Below are 24,215 nucleotides of genomic sequence, written 5' to 3' on the forward strand. Positions count from 1 at the left end.
CCAAATCCCTTCCTTGTCCCCCAGCATGAGATACATGCTCTGTGCCGCACACGTCTCATGCTGAGCTGAGGGCCAAGGCAGGGATTCGGATAATGCGGACTTGGATAATAAGGTTTTAGATAAATGGGAGTGTACTGTATTTCCAAGTTACCTTCATGTATTAAAGCTTTGGATGAGTTCTGATTTATGCACATCATTGCTAATTTGAAGATGTCTTTTCAATCTAATTTATTCTTTAATTCAGTGGTAGGGGATCAATATGTGTGTTTAAAAACTGACATTTTTCAATTTCATCCCGGTGACGGGGCTCACTATGGGTAATGGATTCGTTCTGGAAAAAGTGGAATAGGCATAATTATAATTCGACCCACAATACTATGTACAGGAGGCATAAAACACAAATCTGGAATAGTGGCGTTACTAGTGAGGTTGCCATGCATAATTTTTTTTGGTAAATCGTTACTACATAATACCGTTCATCCATATTATAGGTTACCTTACTGCTGGCCGTTACCGCTTGGTACCACATTACAGGTTAGGAGACAGTAGCTGCTAGCTACTTGTCTTGTTGATTCATGTCAGCCTGGTATGGCCACGGAGAGGAGTCGTGATGTTAAACATCACACCTGCACTCGTACCAATACCCTTTCACAGAACCACAGGCTGTATGGTGCTCTCTAGGTTTGTGTTGCTGAGTGAAATAGCTAAGGTAGATCAGGTGCTCCTTGTAGATATTGTCTTATAAATGGCAGCTGTCCATTCAGTAGGCTAATCTATTAAATGTTGCAGTGTCAGGAGCCGGTATTGATAAAGATACTGTAAAGGGAATACAGACGCTCCCCAACTTACCCAAGCGTTCTGGAACACCTTGCATAACTCAAATTTTGCGTAAGTCGGAACATATCTCCGACCATTACGCAAAAAAAAAAAAAAAAAAACCACCCTCCTATTTCTAGTTTACGGAACTTTTTCCATAAACTCGGATTTGCGTACGTCGAGTTTACGTAACTCGGGGAGCGTCTGTATATGTTGAGTCTGACAGTGAGCAAGATCGTTTGGAATAGTGCCTTGATCAGAGTGTGGTGTCACTGACCCCAAATCACAAATGGTGCTAAAGGGAATCTGTTTACGTGACTGGATACATTGCCAGTTTACCAGATTAGTGTGTATCAAAGGCTTTTGTAATTGTTTGTTATTATTAGGCAATTTTCCCTTTTCAACATTCCTTAATGAACTAGTTCTGGTAGTTAACAGACAACTTCTGGAAGCTGTGCAAATAATTTCTTTACCTACTAGTTTCTAAACTGTTTCTGCTGCCTGAGACTTGAAATAATCAATGTGCTTTTTTTATATTTTCCTTATCCACCCTCTTCCAAATAGACATCCCTGATCCAGATAATCCTGAGATGGAACCAACAATTCCTTCTAAACTTTGGAGTCACATAGTTTGAAAAATATGACTCTGGAACTGTCTCTTGCCCAGCCACTTGATTTTGCGCCCATTCCTGGTATGATTATATCTATTAATGAAGTATACACCAAGAATCCATTTACTTTACACAGTGGCCAAATTCAGCCATATTCCAATGGGAAAGATTTCAAATGGCAGGTTTATGCTTAAAGTGTACATTATGGCGCAAAGTCCCAGGCATGGCTGTAGCAGTTAAAGCACTGGATGGGCCCAGTTTTACCTTAAGTCATTGTTACCTAATTGTCCACACACACTATGTTGAAAGGCAGTTGACCAGTCTATCTGTGGGTTTATCTCTTTCCTGGCTGGTGGCTGTGGGGGGTCTCTTCACTATGCATTGATACAGTCCAATGTCCTCCTTCTGTGGGGTGCACCCCTAAACAACATACATTGATTTGCAAGGCAAATTTTATCTGCATTTCTCTGGTTTCCAATAACCTGAATCGTATACACAGATTAATTTAATTTATCCACAATATAATAGAGACCAAGCCATTTATGACACAAGGTACATTGCGGCACAGCATATGACAGAAGCATGACTTGGTTTTCTACTCTTTGTTAAGCTATGTTTGCTTTTTTGTTTTGAATTTCTTTCCTCCCCCCATACAAATGTCCTTGGTTAGATGCTTTTAAAATCTTTTTTCCATTCCAATGCCTGGGCTTTCAGTAATAGCTATTACCTTTCCTACATTGCTTCCCTCGCTTCTTCCTTCCCTTTGTTCTAAAGGGGAAATGTAAGAGGCATGAGCCAAGGGAGATTAATTGAAAAGGCTGGAATTCTGTGAGGGCATTACAGACCCATGCAGAATTGGAAAGCAAAGCAAAGATCTAGAAATTGGAGCAAAGCATTCCAAAGCACAGGCAACAGCAGCAAGTTTAACTGTCCTCATAAGAAGGTAGCATGGTAGATTTCTTTTCCTTTCTACATTTTGAGCAATTTACCAAGGTGCCCCCCCACCTTTTTTTTTTTTTTTTTTTAAACCACAGTTAACTGTTTCAGGGCCACTTGAAATGCACTTTTAAAATTCTCACTCTCCATTTACCAGCCTAATTTCTTTCTGTGTGCACCTGGCTGCACCTAGTCTGACAATCTCCTAGTCTCCCTTTATTGTTTCCAGACTAAACAAGTGAAGAATTAAGGTTACCTAGCAAAGCTTTTGATACAGTCTCCCACAGTATTCTTGCCGGCAAGTTAAAGAACTGTGGGCTGGATGAATGGACTATAAGGTGGATAGAAAGCTGGCTAGATCATCTGACTCAACGGGTAGTGATCAATGGCTCCATGTCTAGTTGGCAGCCGGTTTCAAGCGGAGTGCCCCAAGGGTCGGTCCTGGGGCCAGTTTTGTTCAATATCTTCATTAATGATCTGGAGGATGGCGTGGACTGCACTCTCAGCAAGTTTGCAGATGACACTAAACTAGGAGGCGTGGTAGATACACTAGAGGGTAGGGATCGGATACAGAGGGACCTAGAAAAATTAGAGGATTGGGCCAAAAGAAACCTGATGAGGTTCAACTAGGACAAGTGCAGAGTCCTGCACTTAGGACGGAAGAATCCTATGTACTGCTACAGACTAGGGACCGAATGGGTAGGCAGCAGTTCTGCAGAAAAGGACCCAGGGGTTACAGTGGACGAGAAGCTGGATATGAGTCAACAGTGTGCCCTTGTTGCCAAGAAGGCTAACGGCATATTGGGCTGTATAAGTAGGGGTATTGCCAGCAGATTGAGGGACGTGTTCATTCCCCTCTATTCAACATTGGTGAAGCCTCATCTGAAGTACTGTGTCCAGTTTTGGGCCCCACACTACAAGAAGGATGTGGACAAATTGGAAAGAGTCCAGCAGAGGGCAACAAAAATGATTAGGGGGCTGGAGCACATGATTTATGAGGAGAGGCTGAGGGAACTGGGATTGTTTAGTCTGCAGAAGAGAAGAATGGGGGATTTGATAGCTGCTTTCAACTACCTGAAAGGGGGTTCCAAAGAGGATGGAGCTAAACTGTTCTCCGTGGTGGCAGATGACAGAACAAGGAGTAATGGTCTCATGTTGCAGTGGGGGAGGTTTAGGTTGTATATTAGGAAAAACTTTTTCACTAGGAGGGTGGTGAAGCACTGGAATGGGTTCCCTAGGGAGGTGGTGGAATCTCCTTCCTTAGAGGTTTTTAAGGTCTGGCTTGACCAAGCCCTGGCTGGGATGATTTAGTGGGAATTGGTCCTGCTTTGAGCAGGGAGTTGGACTAGATGACTTCATCAGGTCCCTTCCAACCCTGATATCCTATGATTCTATGACTTGTTGTTTTTAATTCTTTATTTTGTTCTGTTTCTAATTATCTTTCATTTTGCTTTTCATTTGTGCTACCGTATGACCTGCATAGCCTGTAACAATAAAGAAGCAATGCATTGCCTTGCCTGTTAGTTTTTATCCTTTCATTTTTTCTCAACTTCTACTGCATATAATGAATGCACATAATCATAGGGGTCATTTTTATGGATAGCATCCAGCGCTAGCAAACCATCCCCATGTTCAGTTACATATTTTCTTAGAAAAGATTTGAGCACTCCCTTATGATTTTCAGACATCATTATTGCTAATTGGGCTCTGGCATTTCGTTGCTTTAGTCTTTTGCTTTAACAAATGTTTATGTAGACGCAAAATATGGCATTTTACTGAGAACTGTTTTGCTATCTTTAATTTTTATCTATTATCACTATATGGCATTTTGCAATACCAGTACTATGAGATATAGGTTTCTTTTATTAACAGCAAAAAGAACAGGAGTACTTGTGGCACCTTAGAGACTAACAAATTTATTAGAGCATAAGCTTTCGTGGACTACAGCCCACTTCTTTGGCACGAAAGCTTATGCTCTAATAAATTTGTTAGTCTCTAAGGTGCCACAAGTACTCCTGTTCTTTTTGCGGATACAGACTAACACGGCTGCTACTCTGAAACCTTTTATTAACAGGTTATTTAAGGCGTTTCACCAAAATAGCACTATTGTAATCTCTTTCCCTTCTAGGCTTCCCCTGCTGAACTGTTTATTAGGACTTTCATGTTTACAGGTCCTATCTGTATGCGATTACTACCAGATCCTAGTTAATCATATTGTGATTGTCTGCTATTTGGGCTGAACAGTACTGGCCAGTGTTCTCAAGGCTGACTTGCTACTGTTAACTAGGTATAGTCAATCATTTGACTACCCCTCCTACCAGTTTGCTATTAGAAATATTTGAGAGACCCTAAGCTTGGCTATTTGGTATGTCTACAGCGCCGGCAGTTACAGCGCTGCTCAGAGAGCGCTGAAGGGAAACCACTGTTGTGTGCTCACACTGACCGCTGCCTGCATAATAGCGTGTTCACACTTGCGGCGCTTGCAGCGGTATTCGGAGCAGTGTACTCTAGGCAGCTATCCCACAGAGCATCTCTTCCTCTTCTGCCACTAAGAGTTGTGGGAAGGCAGAGGGGGTTGTGGGGCATCCTGGGTCCTGTCCCAATCCCCTGTGATGCATTGCATCGCATCCCAGCAATCCCTGTGCTTCCGTCCACACCATCTTTCAATGATTTGTGTACTGCACGTCCTGCTTCTTTGGTCTGCAGGAGTGGATCTTGAACTGCTGACAAGTATGCTGCTCGCTCTGACTAACACGTCACGAGTGGCAGTGGAGTTATTTCTTAAACTACAAAGGCAAGAGCAATGCGACATTGATCTCACCAAGTGTAGTAGCTACAACATGAGATTGCTTGTGGCATTCACGGAGGTGCTGACCACAGTGGAACACCACTTTTGGGCTCGGGAAACGACCACTGAATGGTGGGATCACATCGTCATGCATGTCTGGGATGACGAGCAGTGGCTGCAGAACTTTCGGATGAAGAAAGCCACATTCATGGGATTGTGTGATGAGCTCGTCCCAGCCCTGCGACGCAAGGACATGAGAACGAGAGCTGCCCTGTTGTTGGAGAATCATAGAACTGGAAGGGCCCTTGAGAGGTCATCTAGTCCAGTTCCCTGCAGTCAAGGCAGGACTAAGTATTATCTAGACCATCCTTGACAGGTGTTTGTCCAACCTGCTCTTAAACATCTCCAACGATGGAGATTCCACAGCTTCCCTAGGAAATTTATTCCAGTGCTTAACCACCCTGAAAGTTAGGAAGTTTTGCAATCTAAACCACCCTTGCTGCAATTTAAGCCCGTTGCTCCTTGTCCTATCCTCAGAGATTAAGAACAATTTTTCTCCCTCCTCCTTGTAACAACCTTTTATGTACTTGAAAACTGTTCTCATGTCCCCTCTCAGTCTTCTCTTTTCCAGACTAAACAAACCCAATTTTTTCAATCTTCCCTCATAGGTCATGTTTACTAGACTTTTAATCGTTTTTGTTGCTCTTCTCTGGATTTTCTCCAATTTGTCCACATTTTTCCTGAAATGTGGCACCCAGAACTGGACACAATACTCCAGCTGAGGCCTAATCAGTCCAGAGTAAAGTGGAAGAATTACTTCTCGTGTCTTGCTTAGAATACTCCTGCTAATCCATCCCAGAAGGATGTTGGCTTTTTTTGCAATAGCGGTACACTGTTACCTCATATTTAAGTATCAGAGGGGTAGCCGTGTTAGTCTGAATCTGTAAAAAGCAACAGAGGGTCCTGTGGCACCTTTAAGACTAACAGAAGTATTGGGAGCATAAGCTTTCGTGGGTAAGAACCTCACTTCTTCAGATGCAAGACTGAAGAAGTGAGGTTCTTACCCACAAAAGCTTATGCTCCCAGTACTTCTGTTAGTCTTAAAGGTGCCATAGGACCCTCTGTTGCTTTTTACTAAAGTCTAGGTATACCACATCCACAGCTTCTCCCTTATCCACAAGACTTGTTATCCTATCAAAGAAAGCTATCAGATTGGTTTGACACTGTCAAGGCTGCTTCCCCACTCTGAATTTTAGGGTACAAATGTGGGGGCCTGCATGAAACTTCTAAGCTTAACTACCAGCTTAGATCTGGTCCGCTGCCACCACTCCCAAAGTGCTAATTCCCTTCCCTGGGTAGCCTTGATAGACTCTTCACCAATTCCCTGGTGAATACAGATCCAACCCCCTTGGATCTTAAAACAAGGAGAAATTAACCATCCCCCCCTCCTTTCTCCCACCAACTCCTGGTGGATCAAGATCCAACCCCCTTGGATCTAAAAACAAGGAAAAATCAATCAGGTTCTTAAAAAGAAGGCTTTTAATTAAAGAAAAAGGTAAAAATCATCTCTGTAAAATCAGAATGGGAAATAACTTTACAGGGTAATCAAACTTAAAGAGCCCAGAGGACCCCCCCCCCCTAGCCTTAGGTTCAAAGTTACAGCAAACAGAGGTAAACACCCTAGTAAAAGGTACATTTACAAGTTGAGAAAACAAAGATAAAAACTAACACGCCTTGCCTGGCTGTTTACTTACAAGTTTGAAATATGAGAGACTTGTTCAGAAAGGTTTGGAGAGCCTGGATTGATGTCTGGTCCCTCTTAGTCCCAAGAGCAAACTCCCCCAAAACAAAGAGCACAAACAAAAGCCTTCCCCCCCCCCCACCAAGATTTGAAAGTATCATGTCCCCTTATGGGTCCTTTGGGTCAGGTGTCTGCCAGGTTACCTGAGCTTCTTAACCCTTTACAGGTAAAAGGATTTTGGAGTCTCTGGCCAGGAGGGATTTTATAGTATTGTACACAGGAGGGCTGTTACCCTTCCCTTTATAGTTATGACAGACACGATTTGTTCTTCACAAATCCATGTTGGCTATTCCCTATCACCTTACCACCTTCCAAGTGTTTGCAGATGATTTCCTTAATTACTTGCTCCATTATCTTCCATGGCACAGAAGTTAAACTAACTGGTCTGTAGTTTCCTGGGTTGTTTTTATTTCCCTTTTTATAGATGGGCACTATATTTGCCCTTTTCCAGTCTCCTGGAATCTCTCCCATTATTTTCCAAAGATAATAGCTAGCGGCTCAGATACCTCCTCTATTAGTTCCTTGAGTATTCTTGTGTAATTATATACTTGTGTAATTTGTTTATATTCATCCTTTGTAATTTGATCAAGTTTCCACTTTTCGTAGGACTTTTTGTTGTTGTTGTTGTTGTTGTTTTAGTTTTAGAGCATTGAAGATCTCCTGGTTAAGCCAGGGTGGTCTCTTGCCATACTTCTTATCTTTCCTATGCAGTGGGATAGTTTGTTCTTGTGCCCTTAATAATGTCTCTTTGAAAAACTGCCAACTGTCTTCAATTGTTTTTCCCCTTAGACTTGCTTCCCATGGGATTTTACCTACCAACTCCCTGAGTTTGCTAAAGTCTGCCTTCTTGAAATCCATTGTCTTTATTGTGCTGTTCTCCCTCCTACCATTCCTTAGAATCATGAACTCTACTATTTCATGATCACTTTCACCCAAGTTGCCTTCCACTGTCAAATTCTCAACCAGTTCCTCCCTATTTGTCAAAATCAAATCTAGAACAGCCTCCCCCCAGTAGCTTTCTCCGCCTTCTGAAATAAAAAATTGTCTCCAATACATTCCAATAACTTGTTGGATAATCTATGCCCTGCTTTGTTATTTTCCCAACAAATGTCTGGGTAGTGGAAGTCCCCCCCATCACCACCAAGTCCTGTGATTTGGATGATTTTGTTAGTTGTTTAAAAAAAGCCTCATCCACCTCTTCTTCCTGGTTTGGTGGTCTGTAGTAGACCCCTACCATGACATCACCCTTGTTTTTTACCCCTTTTATCCTTACCCAGAGACTTTCAACAAGTCTGTCTCCTATTTATATCTCAACCTCAGTCCAAGTGTATACATTTTTAATATATAAGGCAACACTTCCTCTTTTTTTCCGTCTGTCCTTCCTGAGCAAGCTGTATCCTTCTATACTAATATTCCAATCATGCATATTATGCCACCAAGTCTCTGTGATGCCAACTATGTCATAGCTGTGTTTATTTACTAGCATTTCGAGTTCTTCCTGCTTATTCCCCACTGTGGAAGCTGGCTACTCCAGACTGCTACCTATTGGTCGCTAACCAGTTCGGAGTGGGAAAGTCAACCGTTGGACTCGTGTTGACAGAAGTGTGCAGGGCCATTAATCACATCCTGCTCTGAAAGACCCTGACTCTGGGCAACGTGCTTGACATTGTGGATGGCTTTGCACAAATGGGCTTCCCTAACTGTGGACAGGCGATAGATGGCATGCATATTCCAATTCCGGCACCAGACCACCTACCCACCGAGTACATTAATCAGAAGGGGTATTTCTTCTCCAGGCGCTTGTGGATCACTGTGGGCATTTCACGTACATTAATGCAGGCTAGACCGGAAGGTGAATGACACACGCATCTTTCGGAACACTGGCCTGTTCAGGAAGCTGCAAGCAGGGACTTTCTTCCCAGAGCAGAAGATCACCATAGGGGAAGTTGAAATGCCCATGGTGATTCTAGGAGACCCCGCCTACCCCTTAATGCCATGGCTTATGAAGCCATTCACAGGGCACGTTGACAGAAGCAAGGAACGGTTCAACAGGCTGAGCAAATGCAGAATGACTGAGTGTGCATTTGGTCATTTAAAGGCCCGCTGGTGCTGCCTATTTGAGCGTCTGGACTTTTTTTTTTTTTTTAAATGGAGATATCCTATCTCTTCGCAGTGGAGGTAGGGTTGCCACCGAGTATCGCATCCAGCTCTTTGTAGAACCGGCAGCTTGTGGGCACAACACCAGAGCAGTGGTTTGCCTCCCGTGCCTTGTGGTAGGCATTCCTCAGCTGCTTCACTTTGACCCTGCACTGCAGTGTGTCTGGTCATGGCCCCTTTCTGTCATGCATCATGAAATCTGTCCGTAGGTATCATAATTCTTATGGCTGGAGCGCAGCTGGGACTGGACAGCCTCCTCAATCCAAATTCTGATGAGGTCCAGCAGGAATTAAAGGGGTGGGGATGATGGTTGGTCACCTGGGGGCAGGGCAGTAGAGTTCAAATCGATGACCAGAGAGGCAAAAACAGGCATTGTGGGACACCTCCTGGAAGCCAATCGCAGTGCTGTAATCACCAGGGTGTCTACGCTGGCACTGTGGTACTGTAGCCCCAACGCAGAAAGCTGTACGCCTCGTCGGGGTGGCTTTTTTTTTATACAGTGCTGTAACGGCTCTGTTTCTGCACACTAAGTAGCTTGGCAGTGTGTACACCTCAGGAGTTACACCGCAGAAAGCTGCTTTACTGAGCAGAAACTTGCCAGTGTAGACAAGGCCTTAGTTCGGGCTTGTCTATACTGGCAGGTTACAGCGCTGCAACTTTCTAACTCGGGGTGTGAAAAAAACACACACCCTGAGCACTGCAAGTTTCAGGGCTGTAATGTGCCAATGTAGACAGTGCCCAGCTGTGCCTCTCATGGAGGTGGGTTTTTTAGAGCGCTGGGAGAGCTCTCTCCCTCGGCTCTGACGCGACTATGCAAGCCACATTAAAGCGCTGCCACGGCAGCACTTTAACGTTGCCAGTGTAGACTGGCCCTTAGTATTAGGCAAAGACAAAGCAGGACACCAGGAAAAAGAAGTGATCACTTTCTGGGAAGAAGTCTTACTGTGTTCACCTTACCGAAAGGGTCTGCTTCCAAAATATTGATCTATTTATAAATGTAAACTAGGCCTGTGTGTATCCTTTATTTCTAATAGACCTGTGTAAAAGCTAGTAAACAACTTGTCACCCAAGACTCAACCCATTAGTTTATATTCATTCCTTATTTTGTTTTTCTGTACCTTCCTTATCTTTGGTTTGGATACCACATTCCAGGTGTCAATAAGCCATGGAAGCCCCTCTTAACTATACCAGGACATACTATTCTTATCTTGTTTCTGACAGGTTTTGTATCCTGTGCCAAGGACAGATATCAGCTGTGCAAAGTGTCATGGGCTACACCTTAGTGTGAATGAACAGCATTCTGGGAAAAGCATATTCCTTGTTATACAACTTGACATAACTATCCAATATTCATGTAGGATATAAGATATGCATCCGAAGAAGTGGGCTGTAGTCCACGAAAGCTTATGCTCTAATAAATTTGTTAGTCTTTAAGGTGCCACAAGTACTCCTGTTCTTCTTTTTGCGGATACAGACTAACACGGCTGCTACTCTGAAACCTACAATATTAATGTTTGTTTATTAGGGTGGTGTGCCATACACATCACCAATATAGATTGACTAACATGTGGGTGTCCCCCATTGATGGCACTCTGCGTGCTCCTCATTCTCCCCTCTCCCCATACAATATTCCCCCAATTTCCACCCCCCACCAGGAGTTGTGTGCCCCATTTCTCCTCTTCCTCCCCCCACCCCTGCCATGGCAGGAACTGTGTGCATGACCCCATTCCCCCCCACCCCCTCCACCTACCATTATTTTTCTGTCTGGGAGTTGAGTCATTGAGGGTGTTAATACATTAAGCTCTGAGAGGATAGGCAGAGATGAGATAGGCATATTGTTGTTTTGCATGTCATTAATGGGTTCCAGCAACCAGTTGTTTGATCTATAGACAATTTCAGAAGTGCTTGAAGACATGGGTGTGCTAAAGAGCTGGCAGGGGCTTCAAGTTCCCTTATTTTCCCCTTTCAGTTTTCCAATTTCCCCTCAAATCAATAGGGTTCTTTTCATTGATGCCTAGCATATTTCCTGAAATTTTTGGATTGATTGGATGCCGCATTCAAAAGCTATTACGTTACAGACAGACAGAAATGTCATTGAGTGTAAGGCCTTCACAAGCTTAGTCAATCGCTGGTTTTTCTCAAGGAATAGTACCGCTGTACATCTGGTGTAGTGAGGAGTCGCTTTGAGTGGAGGCATAAAGAAAAAGGAACGTAGGACCCAACTGAAGTGAGGAGAGAGAGTGAAGCAACTCCAAATACTGCTGATACTAATCATCTGGGTGAGAAGGAAGGAGGTTTAAGCCACACCTCAGAGAGGGGCTATTTAGGCAAAACCTCAACACAGATTCTACTCCTGCTGCATCTTGCAGTGATGTTATCATGCTTGATTGTCATGGAAACTAACATGGGGAGAGAAATTCTGGTGTATGTATCTTAGAATCATCCATGTTAGTAAGGAAATGCACTGCTAGAGCACATGTATTAGCAGGAGTGTTATAAGCAAGCAAGGAGAAGTAATTCTTCTGCTCTACTCAGTTCTGATCAAGCCTCAGCTGGAGTATTGTGTCCAGCTCTGGGTGCGACAGGAAAGATGTGGGCAAACTGGAGAAAGTCCAGAGGAGAGCAACAAAAATGTTTAAAGGTCTATAAATGTGACCTACAATGAAAGATTTAAAAAATTGGGTTTGTTTAGTCTGGGGAAGAAAAGACTGAGGGGGGACATAAATCTTCAAGTTCATAAAAGGCTGTTATAAAGAGGAGGGTGATAAATTGTTCTCCTTAATCACTGAGGACAGGACAAGAAGTAATGGGCTTGCATTGTGGCAAAGAAGATTTAGGTTAAACATTGGGGAAAACTTCCTAACTGTCAGGGCAGCTAAGCACTGGAGCAAATTACCTAGGGAGGTTGTGGAATCTCCATCACTGGAGATTTCTAAGAACAGGTTAGACAAAATACCTGACAGAGATGGTCTAAAACACTTAGTCCTGCATCAATGCAGGGGACTGGACTAGATGACCTATTGAGGTCCCTTCCAGTCCTACATTTCTATGATTCTATGTAATTTTGTGCCGCCTGATGGCATCAGAGTGCTGGGGTACACCCAACCTTCTCAGATACTCAGCACCTGGTGTACCTGGAGCTGTCTAGGTGGTATTCCTCCCATTGCTATAGTATCTTGCTACATCCATTAATGTATGCCGCACATACCCCTGAGAAGTAGGTGAGTACTATCCCTATGTTACTGTTGGGGGACTAAGGCATTGAGAGAGAAAGTGACTTGGCCTAGGCCACATAGTGAGTCAGTGGCATAGGTTGGAATTGCACTCAGGTCTCCTGAGTCACATACCAGGGACTTGGGCCCGCACCACAAGACCAGCCTGCCTCTTGGGAGGCCTTATAGACCGGAGCACCTGGTGGATCCTAGTAAGAACTCACACACATGGCTGAAATTAAAAGATCCTTTAGTGGGGCTGGAAGAAAGGCATGGCTGCGAATACCTTTTAGTCCATTTCAATCAAGAATGAACACAGCCATTCCTAGCTCAGCCCCTAGGGCAGCCTAGTTGAGGGTAACAGGGCTAACCAGGCTCCTCAGGACGCGTGTCTAGATGCCCCTTCTAGTCTTTTGTCTGCTGGAGGCAACTAGGCATTGGCCTGTAGGGCCTACTGGCCAGGGCTCCGCCCTCTAGTCTGTCTTGTCAGGGGCTCCTCCACTTTCTTCTCTTCTCATCCAGTTCTATGTAAGAATTTCCAGGCCAGGTCAGTGAGACTGGCATAGGATTGGCTCTAGCTTTTAACATGGACGCACTCTGATGCTTTTGTCGTCGTTGTATTCTTATCGGTTTCTCTTGATCCAGTTAGTCATTTGACTTAACGTGGGGTGAGAGGTGGGATCACAACCAGGTCTTTGCAGTTACTTGGAACGTGGCCAAACTTTCCCCATCCTGGTTCCCAGGATAATGGGTGAGTCCTTCCACTGCACTTCATCTGAACAAATCTTATCCACCCCGAAGAGCAGATCCTGCTTGACCAGCCTGGCAAAGGGATGCAGCCCTGGGTTACAGCGCTGGCCATTAGAAAGGGATAGAACTATTGGTGGGCTCTAATGGTAGGCGGCATGTTTGTTGCTTTATGAGCAATTAGGAAGTGGGCATTAGGAATGTAGGCCAGCTGTGTGAGCCCCACACATCTCTTGTGTCGGCTGGGGCCCTGGAGAGCAGCAGGGAGCCTCCAGGAACACAAGGATCCCAAAGGGAGACAACTTCAGCAAAACTGGTAAATTCTGCCAATGCGGCTGTGCACAATTCTGCAGAGCTCCCACTTCTTGGTTGGAGAGCAGAGTGAAGGCTAGACTCAGCTGGCGGAGCTAAATTTCAGTGGAGATTGGATCCGTGGGCTGGTGCTGCGTAACCCACAAACCCAGGCCTCAGCAAACAGCAGAAAGAAGAGTCAAACAGCAGGGAAGATGATTATTTATTATTGCAGCAGTGTGTATGGGCCCCACCAGGGACTGAAGCCCACTGTGCCAGGCAGATGACCGAGACATAAATCCTGCACCCCAGACTGCATCTCAAGGAGCAGCTAACTTATTCTAAAGAAAAGAGGTTTTCTTTAACATAAATATAATAAAACATTTCCCTTGGAAGTGTGAGGAGGAGCCATTACAGTCAGAGCAGAGCAGGAGTCAGCCCCCAGCTCTCACCTCAGCCTGGACCTCACTGCCTGCCTGGGGAAGCATATTCCCTCCTCTGGCTCCCTAGAGCCTTCCTCAGGGCCCCCTTCACTTCCTGGTTGCGCAGGCTGTAGATGAGTGGGTTCAGCATGGGGGTGACGATGCAGTACAGCGTGGACACCAGGGTGTCCACCCCCATGGAGTAGCCTACACTGGGGCGATTGTAGTTGAGGTTGGCCATCCCAAAGTATATGGTGACCACGATCAGGTGTGCGGCGCAGGTGGAGAAGGCCTTGCGCCTTCCTGTGTTGGAGCGGATCCTGAGGATGGCTACCAGGATGTAGAGGTAGGAGATGACGATGAGCAGAAATGGGCTCAGGCCCATGAAGATACTAGCCAGATGGAGTGTGACCTCATTGACATAGGTGTCACTGCAGGCGATCTTCAGCAGGGGAGGGACATCACAGAAGATGTGGTGAAGCTGGTTGGCGCCACAGAAGGATAAGCTGGAGGCCATGAAGGTGTGTATGGCTGAGTCCAGGAGACCCCACAACCAGGACCCCATGGCGAGTGGGACGCACACCCTCCGGCTCATGATGTCAGTGTAGCGCAGGGGGTTGCAGATGGCTGCGTACCGGTCATAGGCCATGACAGCTAGGAGCGCGCACTCGGCTCCCGCGCATGACATCAGGAAGAACATCTGGGCCATGCACTCGCAGTAGGAGATGGTCTCCTGCTCATGCAGGAAGTTCACCAGGATCTTGGGGACTGTGACTGACGAGAAGCAAATATCCAAGCAGGATAAGTGGCTGAGTAAAAAGTACATGGGGCTGTGAAGATGGGAATCCAGCTGGATGAGGGTGAATATCATGGAATTCCCCACCAGGGTGACGAGGTAGATCGCCAGGAACACCAGGAAGAGGAAGGCCTGGCCATGGAGAAGGCTGGAGAAGCCCAGAAAGATGAACTCTGTCACCTGTGTCTGATTCTCCTGTTCCATGAGGCCAGTAAAGTTTGTCTGTGGGGGGCGGGACAGGGAGAGAGAAGAGACGTGAGTGAGAATCAGGAATTCAGAGCTAAACCACCTCCTTCCAGCAATGAGACTGTGATTTCACATGCAGAAAAGATGGAAACTCAAAATGCTACCTGTTGTCCCTTATGTGTATGTAAGTCTGACTACGAGAGGATCACATTGTGAAAGGTCTGGCAGTTTCCTGCAGTATCATTGGGAGATCTTACTGTATTAAGTATATGTATCATTGCAGGCCAGATGTCTGTAATTCCATGAGAGAAGGTGACTGCAGTCCCCCAGAACAAAGACAGTGTGTGTATGGGGAGGCGATTAGGCCAATTCACTCAGGTTGTATCACCTCCTGGAGAGGCTCATATATATTGGTTCAATCTGGATTCTCCAGAGACCAAAAAAGAAAGGACTTTTGGATAAATAGTCAGTTAAAACTCAGGCTCAGTACGATCTTCCTGATCAGCAAATGGAAAGGACATTCTGACCAAGGGGGGCCCCAAACCTTCCTGGGAAGGGTTGGAAGAATTTTGGCCTACAAAGGCCATGTCACACTCATGGATGACTTCTGGTAAGCTTATTAGCATGCATATGGGAACTTTTATTGTTTTTGTGTTTTCTCTAATGCTATCACATTAACAATAAATGAGCTTACTTATAAAGGACTGTGTGGTAATGTTTTTATAACTGGGTAATTACACTGTTCATAGTTTTTGGGGAGAGAGCAAAATAAATGCTGGCCTACTTAGTTAGACTTGCTGGGGAATTCACAGTGCAGGCAGGGAACTGTGCAGCCTTGGAAAACCCTAGTCAGGAGGGAGAGAGAATCCTAGAATATTAGGGTTGGAAGAGACCTCAAGAGGTCATCTAGTCCAACCCCCTGCTCAAAGCAGGACCAACAGCAACTAAATCATCCCAGCCAGGGCTTTGTCAAGCCAGGCCTTAAAAACCTCCAAGGACGGAGATTCTACCACCTCCCTAGGTAACCCATTCCAGTGCTTCACCACCCTCCTAGTGAAATAGTTTTTCCTAATATCCAACCTAGACCTCCCCCACTGCAACTTGAGACCATTGCTCCTTGTTCTGTCATCTGCTACCACTGAGAACTAGATCCATCCTCTTTGGAATCCCCCTTCAGGTAGTTGAAAGCAGCTATCAAATCCCCCCTCATTCTTCTTTTCTGCAGACTAAACAATCCCAGTTCCCTCAGCCTCTCCTCATAAGTCCTGTGCCCCAGCCCACTAATAATTTTTGTTGCCCTCCGCTGACTCTCTCCAATTTTTCCACATCCTTTCTGTAGTGGAGGGCCCAAAACTGGACACAGTACTCCAGGTGTAGCCTCACCAGTGTCGAATAGAGAGGAATAATCACTTCCTCAATCTGCTGTCAATGCTTCTACTAATGCAGCCCAATATGCCGTTAGCCTTCTTGGCAACAAGGGCACACTGTTGACTCATATCCAGCTTCTCATCCACTATAATCCCCAGGTCCTTTTCTGCAGACCTGCTGCTTAACCAGTCGGTCCCCAGCCTGTAGCAGTGCATGGGATTCTTCCGTCCTAAGTGCAGGACTCTGCACTTGTCCTTGTGGAACCTCATCAGATTTCTTTTGGCCCAATCCTCCAATTTGTCTTGGTCACTCTGGACCCTATCCCTACCCTCCAGCGTAGCTACCTCTTCCCCCCAACTTAGTGTCTCTGCCCAAAAGAGGATACAGAAGCGTAAAAGTGTGTGCCTTTCTTGACTCTTAACCTAGACCTTTCTTGGGGGTCACCCTTAGGGAGACAGAGCATCCCCACTCTGGCCCTTGGCAACTACTGATTTCCTGGTGGTGGGGAGTCCTTATAGGGGCAGATCCCTTGTCCGAGAATCACAGAAGTGTAGGACCGGAAGGGATCTCAGTAGGTCACGTAATCCAATCCTCTGCACTCATGGCAGGACTACACAATAACTAGACCATTCCTGACTGGGGTTTGCCTACGGAGGCTGTGGAATCTCCATCATTGGTTAAACAATTTGTTCCTTTGCTTTACTACCCTGACAGGAAGTTTTTCAAAATGTCCAACCTAAACCTCCCTTGCTGCAGTTAAAGCCCATTGCTTCTTGTCCTATCCTCCAAGGTTAACAAGAACAATTCTTCTCGCTCCTCCTTGTAACAACCTTTTATGTACTTGAAAACTGTTATCATGTTCCCTCTGTCTTCTCTTCTCAACACAAAACAAACTCAGTTCTTTCAATCTTCCCTCCTAGGTCATGTTTTCTAGACCTTTAATCATTTTTCTTGCTCTCCTCTGGACTTTCTCCAATTTGTCCACATCTTTCCTGAAATGTGGTGCCCAGAACTGGACACAATACTCCAGTTGAGGCCGTATCAGCGCGGAGTAGAGTGGAAGAATTACTTCTCATGTCTTGCTTAAAACACTCCTGCTGATACATCTCAGAATGATTTTTGCTTTTCTCCCCCCACCCCCGCAGTGTTACACTAACACGCATTTATCTTGGAATCCACTATGACCCTCAGATCCCTTTCTGCAGTATTACTTCCTAGGCAGTCCTTTCCCATTTTGTATGTGTGCAACCAGGGCCGGCTCCAGGGTTTTGGCTGCCCCAAGCATCCAAAACAAACAAACAAACAAAAGCTGCGATTGCGATCTGCGGCGGCAATTCGGCAGGAGGTCCTTCGCTCCCAGGCGGAGTGAGGGACCGTCTGCCGAATTGCCGCCGAATACCTGGACGTTTCACCCCTCTCCGGAGCGGCCGCCCCAAGCACCTGCTTGACAAGCTGGTGCCTGGAGCCGGCCCTGTGTGCAACTGATTGATTGTTTCTTCCTAAATGGAGTACTTCGTGTTTGTCCTTATTGAATTTCATCCTATTTACTACAGACCATTTCTCCAGATCACTTTGAATTTTAATCCTATCCTCCAAAGCACTTCCAACCCCTTCCAGCTGGGTATCATTTGTAAACTTTATAGTGTACTCTCTATGCCATAATCTAAAAACTGTATTTCCCTAGTTTGTTTGAGATGGTCATGCGAGACCGTATCAAAAGCCATACTAAAGTCAAGATATACCACATCTACTGCTTCCCCCCATCCACAAGGCTTGTTACCCTGTCAAAGAAAGCTATTAGGTTGGTTTGACATGATTTTGTTTTTGACAAATCCAGGCTGACTACTACTCATCACCTTGTCTTCTAGGTGTTTGTAAATTGATTACATGATTATTTGCTCCATTATCTTTCCAGATACTGAAGTGGGGGTGACTGGTCTGTAATTCCCCATGGTCTGTCTGGATGTCCCAGCTGATGGGGAAGGGAGGGTCGGGTCCAGTTAGAGCCATGCTGGGTACAAGCAAACGTGTTTTTAATATGGCTAAATGTATACACCTGGGAACAAAGAATGTCGGCCATACTTAAAGGATGTGGGACTCTATCCTGGGAAGCAGTGACTCTAAAAAAGACTTGGGGGTTGTGGTGGATAATTAGTTGAATATTTTACCTCTGGAGGAGGAGGAGGAGTAGGAACAGAGTGGGGTTTTTACCTCTTTATTTGGTACTGGTGCAACCACTGCTGGACTTCTGTGTCCAGTTCTGGTGCCCACAATTCAAGAAGAATGTTGATTAAATTGGAGAGGGTTCAGAGAAGAGCCACAAGAGCGATTAAAGATTAGTAAACAAGCCTTATAGTAATAAACTCAAGGAGCTCAATCTATTTAGCTTAACAAAGAGACAGTTAAGGAGTAAGGATCACAGTCTATCAGTACCTACATGAGGAACAAATATTTAATAATGGATTTTTCAAGCTATCCGAGAAAGGCATAACACGTTCCAATGGCTGAAAGATGAAGCTAGACAAGCTATGGAAATGAGAGATGAAATTTTTAACAGTGAGGGTAATTAACCACTAGAACAACTTACCAAGCACCGCAGTGGATTTTCCATCACAGGCAATCTTTAAATCTTTTGTTAAAGATGTGCTGTAGTTCAAAAGGAACTGTTTTGGAGGCGTTCTATGGCCTGTGTTCTTCAGGAGGTCAGGCTAGGGCCTAGATCACATCTGGCTTTGGAATCTATGACTGTAGTATGGCAGCTCCCAGCCACCACTGATGCTCTGGGTTGTCCTTGAAGGGGCAGATCTCCCCAAAAGCTCTTTTCTGATGCTCTGCTGGGATAGCTGGGAAAGAGCCACCCCTAAAAAAACTAACTCTCTGCCTATTTAGCCAACTCCTAGTGCTGGCCCTGAAAGTCCAGGACTCTGTCTGGGGGGCTGGCTGAGGGGATGCAGGGGAGGGAAATGGGGGCAGGAGAAAGGAGGAATGGAAGTATGTGGGGAAGATGGGGCAAGCTAGGCTCAGGGAGAGTGAGGGATATGGAGAAATGAGGGAGGGAGAAATGGGGCAGAAGCCTGAGACAGGTTCAGGGGGAGTCGAAGGGAAGCTGGGAGGGTGCTCAGGAGAAGAGGGTGATTGGGGTGCAGGAAACGGGTGGCAGAAAGGTGGCTGGGGCATGCAGAGAGAATGGGGCAGGTGGGATGCTGAGGAAGGAGGAGGATGGGAGTAATGGGAGGGGTGCATGAGTATGGGGGTGGGAGAGTCACTGAGGGATGTAATAGGGCAGGAGAGAGACTCGGGTGCATGAGTGGAAGGGGAGAAGGTGCTGCACAAGCAAAACCACCTGCATTTCTAGCAGGGCTAATCTTGGTTAGCGCCTAACAAACAGCCAGGAGGGTGTTAAACTAACACAGGTACAGGGTGGGCTAGGGAGGGAAATGGGGTACAAATGCAAATATAGGCTGTCATGAACAAATTGAGCCAATGTCAGATGTGGTAACTTCCATTTCTGTATACTCATTTCCATCTGCTATCTTATCTTCATGCCCATGTTCCATATTATCATCCTTATTGAAAACCTACATATGGCCCAAAAAGTAAATGAATACTTTCCCTTGATTGTCTTTAATCTCCTTCCCAACTGCACTGCATAGCAGCACGACTCATCCTTCCTTATTTTCTTATTTATGTAATTAAAAAAAACCTTCTAATTTTAATGTTCTTGGCAAGAGCTAAATCAGCTTGATTTCTAGCAATTTTCACTTTATTCCTACATTTTCTAACCTCCAAGATGCATCTCTGCTGAGATAATTATTCATCCAGCTGTGTCTGAGGCCTTCCGCTATAATTTTTGTCTCTCTTCCTTCCCCCCACCTTGCTTGGGATGCAAATATCAGACCATTTTTATATAGTTGATCTTGAAGAAATTCCAAGCTTCCTCCACATTTAAGTCCTTGAGCTCTTCAGTCCAGTTGAATTCTTTAACTAGTTCTCTTAATTCCCCAAAGTCTGCCCTTCTGAAATCAAAAATATAGTTGATGACCTGGCTTTGATTATCCTTCATTTCCTATGACTGGCTCTTCTAGGATATCCTTAATACTTACCAAAACCAAGTGTAAAATTGCATCCTCTCTTGTTGGCTAAGTGGCAGTTTTGTAGTAAACTGTCATCTATCACATCCAGGAATAAGTGGGTCCTACCAGTATTAGTAGCATTTATTCTCCAGTCTATATCTGGGAAGTTAGTCTCCCATTATGACCCAATTCCTGGTAGTAATTATCTCTGTAATAATTGTTCTCTATCCATATCCAAGACTGACCCTGCGGGTCAATAGCAGACCCCTAACATTATTTTATTTTAATAGAACCCCTTTTACAATCCTGCCACAAAGTGTTTTTGTCCATTCCATCACTTCTTACAGTTCACCACTTTGTTGAAGTACAACACTACCCCACCACCTTTACCTTTTATTCCTCTCTCTCCTAAACAGCACATACCCTTGAATATCTGTATTCCAGTCATGAGTGCTATTCATCACGTTTCTATAATTCCTATAATATCTGGTTCAATCTTCTGCACCAGTAGTTTCAGTTCCTCCATTTTATTGCCTGGATTCCTTGCGTTCATGTACTAACATTTCAGTTGTTTCCCTGGGACTTCATCCAGTTTTCTAGTCGGACTAGGTATAGTCCTTTCACTAACTGTATCACCTACCTGATTACTATTCCAATCAATATTTGTACTTTCTTTCTTGCTGTCCATACTCTTACCTTGTGGAGTTCCATTATTCCCTTACTAAATCTTCATTTAGCTGATTTTCTCTCGTCTTGCATATTTAAGCCAGGCATGAAGACTTTCTGAGTCTCTCCCATCCGACTTCCTTCATCTCCTAGTTTAAAGTCCTTCTTATTAGTCATTCCAGCCTTGATTCCAGAAGGCAAATACCCCAGGTACTCAAGTGGAGCCCATCAGTTGAGAAGAGTCTTCTTTCTGTTAATGCCTCCTAATGATTGATCATCCCAAAACCTTCCTTGTAGCTCCAATCCTTGAGCCATCTATTGATCTTCATTATCTTGTCATGCCTTTGCCCTCCTTCACTAGGGACCAGAAGTATTCTGCTAAAGATCACCTGAGTTTCCACTTCTTTAAACATCTTAACCATAGTCATCCTTGAGCTATGCCAGTGGGAATCTATCAGTGTCATTTGTCCCAACGTGTTGCAGAATCAGTGGATTTTTTTTTCTCCAGTCCTACTAGATCCTTTTCATCCTCACGTCTACATCTTGTATTCTTGCTCCTGGCAGATAGAATGCTCTGATCTGATAACTGGTCTGTCAACTCTTCTGAGTACAAGGTCCCCAATCACATAGACCTGTTTCTCCCTGGTGTTGGTATGAATCAGTCTTCTGTTCTCTCTTGTGGTCCCATTTAAATCATCCTCATTTTTCCTTAGGCTGTGGTCCCTGACTATGTCCATCATCTCTTCTTCTCCTCTGCAGGGACTGGTCTCCTTTCTTTTCCTCCTTGTCATGCCATCTTCTGCCTCCTCTTTTCCCAATGCAGAAAATCCTGTTATTCAACTCAATTTCACCACTACTAGCTAGTTCCTTCCCCTGTCTTGTCCTCATGGTCACATTCTTCCATGGATCTAGGAACAAGAAATGCAGGCTGTACCTACATAATGGAGGACTGTATCTTGAAAAGGATTTATGAATCATAAAGGACAAAAACTCAATAGGAGCTCCCAGTACTATGCTGTGGAAAAAAGAGCTCAAGTGCTCCTCAGATGTACAAATGGGAGTAGTGAGTAGAAGCAGAGAGGTAATTTTTTACCCCCTGTGTATGGCATTAGGGAGAGCGCTATTGGAATTCTGTGTCCTGTTCTGGCACCCACATTTTAAAAAGAATGTTGAAAAATTGGAGAGGGTGCAGTAAACAGCCACAAAAGTGATTTACGGGCTGGGGAAACTGCCTAATGTTGAGATACTTAGAGCTCAGTATGCTTAGTTTATCAAGGAAGAGACTCAGAGGTGACTTGCTTACATTGCATAAATACCTTTCACAGGGAGAAAATAAAGGGCAGTTTAATCTAGCAGAGAATGACATAACAAGAACTAGGTGGCTGAAAGCTGAAGCCAGACAAATTCCAATTAGAAATAAGGCAGAAATGTTTAATGGTGAAGGTGATTAACCTTTGGAACAAACTCCCAAGGGAAGTGGTGGATTCTCCACCTTGTGATGTCTTCAAATCAAGACTGGATGCCTTCCTGGAGTATATATTTTAGCCAAACCCAAGCAATTAGGCTCAATACCAGGGTAAATGGGTTAAATTTAATGGCCTCTGATATACAGGAAGTCATATAACATGATCTAATGATCCCTTCTGGGGAGACATCATAAAGCTAAGCGATGGGGTCAACTTGATGACAGATGCTATTCAGTTTACTTCCACGCTGAACTTCCCAGATGCATTTCTAGATTCTAATTTAACTATAATCAAATTAGCAAAAAGAAATAGATATTGTGGCCAGGTCAATGCAAACATCTGCTTACTGGGCAGCAGTAAAAGCAAATACAGATTAGGCTTTAACAAAAGGTTAGAGAATAGTACTGAAGATATGTGGCATATTTTCTACAAATTGATGGCTCACATCCCCAGGAGGTGATGCTCTGTTCTGGTCATCCTCATCTCAATGGGGTAAAGGAAAACTATAGGGCTTAAGAGACTGATAAAATGGCTGAGTCTGGAAAGACTTTCATATGAAGAGAGACTGAAAGATTGGGATTACTTGGTTTGGAGGAGAGGGAACATGAGAGGGATCCAGAATGACTGGAAGGGGAATGTTCCTATTTAACTTTTCTCATAACAAGGGGGCATACAATGAAACTAAAAAGCATCCTCAATTAAAATTAAATTAATGGAGATATCGTATCTCCTAGAACTGGAAGGGACCTTGTAAGGTCATCAAGTCCAGCCCCCTGCCTTCACTAGCAGGACCAAGTACTGATTTTGCCCCAGATCCCTAAGTGGCCCCCTCAAGGATTGAGCCTTGGGCTGGCCCTCTGCTCAGGGGTGAATTCACCCCCTGTGCTTGGAGAGAGCAGCTGCCCTTCCACATGAAGCCTCTGCCACCATGGACTGCACATCAGGTCTGCACCTACGTAGCTGGGAATCGCTTTGCTCTGCAATGTTCCACCTGGCAAGACACTTCCCTACCGAACCTGTCAAAGTGGCTCTTCTTTGGTGCAGTCCAGCTCCGTGCCCAGGACTCAGGGAGATGCCCTGCTGGACTCCAGCCCCCATGCCCTTCTCACAGTGTTGCTGAGGGAGATGTCTGTCCAGAATCCCCCTGCCCCCAACACACAGGGTGAGACGTTGAGGGAGATGCCTGGCTGGAGCTGTCCTCTTCCCCGCCCCCATCACTGAGGGAGACTTTCCCCAGTAATCAGTGACTCTCTGACCCTTTCTCTTCATGCAGCGGAAGCAGCAGGATCACTGACTGACAGCCCTATGGGGAAGGGGCTGGGGCTGGCTTTGAGCTCCTTCATCCCTAGGTTTCAGTGAGTGATAGAGCTCCGAGCAGAGGCTGCAGAGCGACTTACCCAGCAGGGTGTCCTGTCGCTGGGTCGATCAGTCCGGCTGGAGCCACATGGGCACGGCGGAGAGGAGGGGGTGGCAATAGCACTAGCTGGGCCCTTGCTGCACCTCTGCCCTTGGGAGTCAGAGAGATGGCAGCTCACACTCGCACCAAATGCTCTGTGAAGAAGAAAGATCACGGAAATGCCTGGGTCTCACCCGCTGGCCTGAGGAGGAGCCCAGCTGCTCTGTGGCACTGAGGCTGGGGCTGCATGGAGGGGGTGGTATTTAACCCCAGGTGAGGGAGCCCGGGGGGACAGACTCTCAAAGGTGGCTCATCGTTAATGACAGGAACAAAGCCCAGAAAAAACACTCCCCTTCCCACTCCACCCCCGTGGGGCTTCTCGCGTGTTGGTGCTGGAGCTAAGTCCGATGGATGAAGCCCAGAATGTCGGCTTTACTGGGCTTCCCCTAGCCCCTGATCTCCCAATTCCAGGCTCCACCTCTA

General features: G+C 45.3%; 1 protein-coding gene across 2 annotated transcripts; it reads right to left on the minus strand.

Annotated features, from left to right (window-relative positions):
* Positions 1-13,653: 13,653 nt before the first annotated feature.
* LOC128837495 (olfactory receptor 5V1-like) lies at positions 13,654-23,807 on the minus strand. Of its 2 annotated transcripts, none has more exons than XM_054028824.1 (2): positions 23,734-23,807; positions 13,654-14,799 (listed from the first exon to the last, which is right to left on the minus strand). In XM_054028824.1, the coding sequence occupies exon 2, from the start codon at positions 14,779-14,781 to the stop codon at positions 13,825-13,827; it is 957 nt and encodes a 318-aa protein (XP_053884799.1). In that variant the 5' UTR covers positions 14,782-14,799; positions 23,734-23,807; the 3' UTR covers positions 13,654-13,824. The 2 variants fall into 2 exon arrangements, with proteins under 2 accessions (XP_053884799.1, XP_053884752.1); XM_054028777.1 differs by lacking the exon at positions 23,734-23,807 and adding an exon at positions 18,719-18,805.
* Between the last annotated feature and the right edge of the window lie 408 nt (positions 23,808-24,215).

This window comes from Malaclemys terrapin, chromosome 1 (genome assembly GCF_027887155.1).
Source record: "Malaclemys terrapin pileata isolate rMalTer1 chromosome 1, rMalTer1.hap1, whole genome shotgun sequence".
In the NCBI taxonomy this organism is placed as follows: Eukaryota; Metazoa; Chordata; order Testudines; family Emydidae; genus Malaclemys; species Malaclemys terrapin.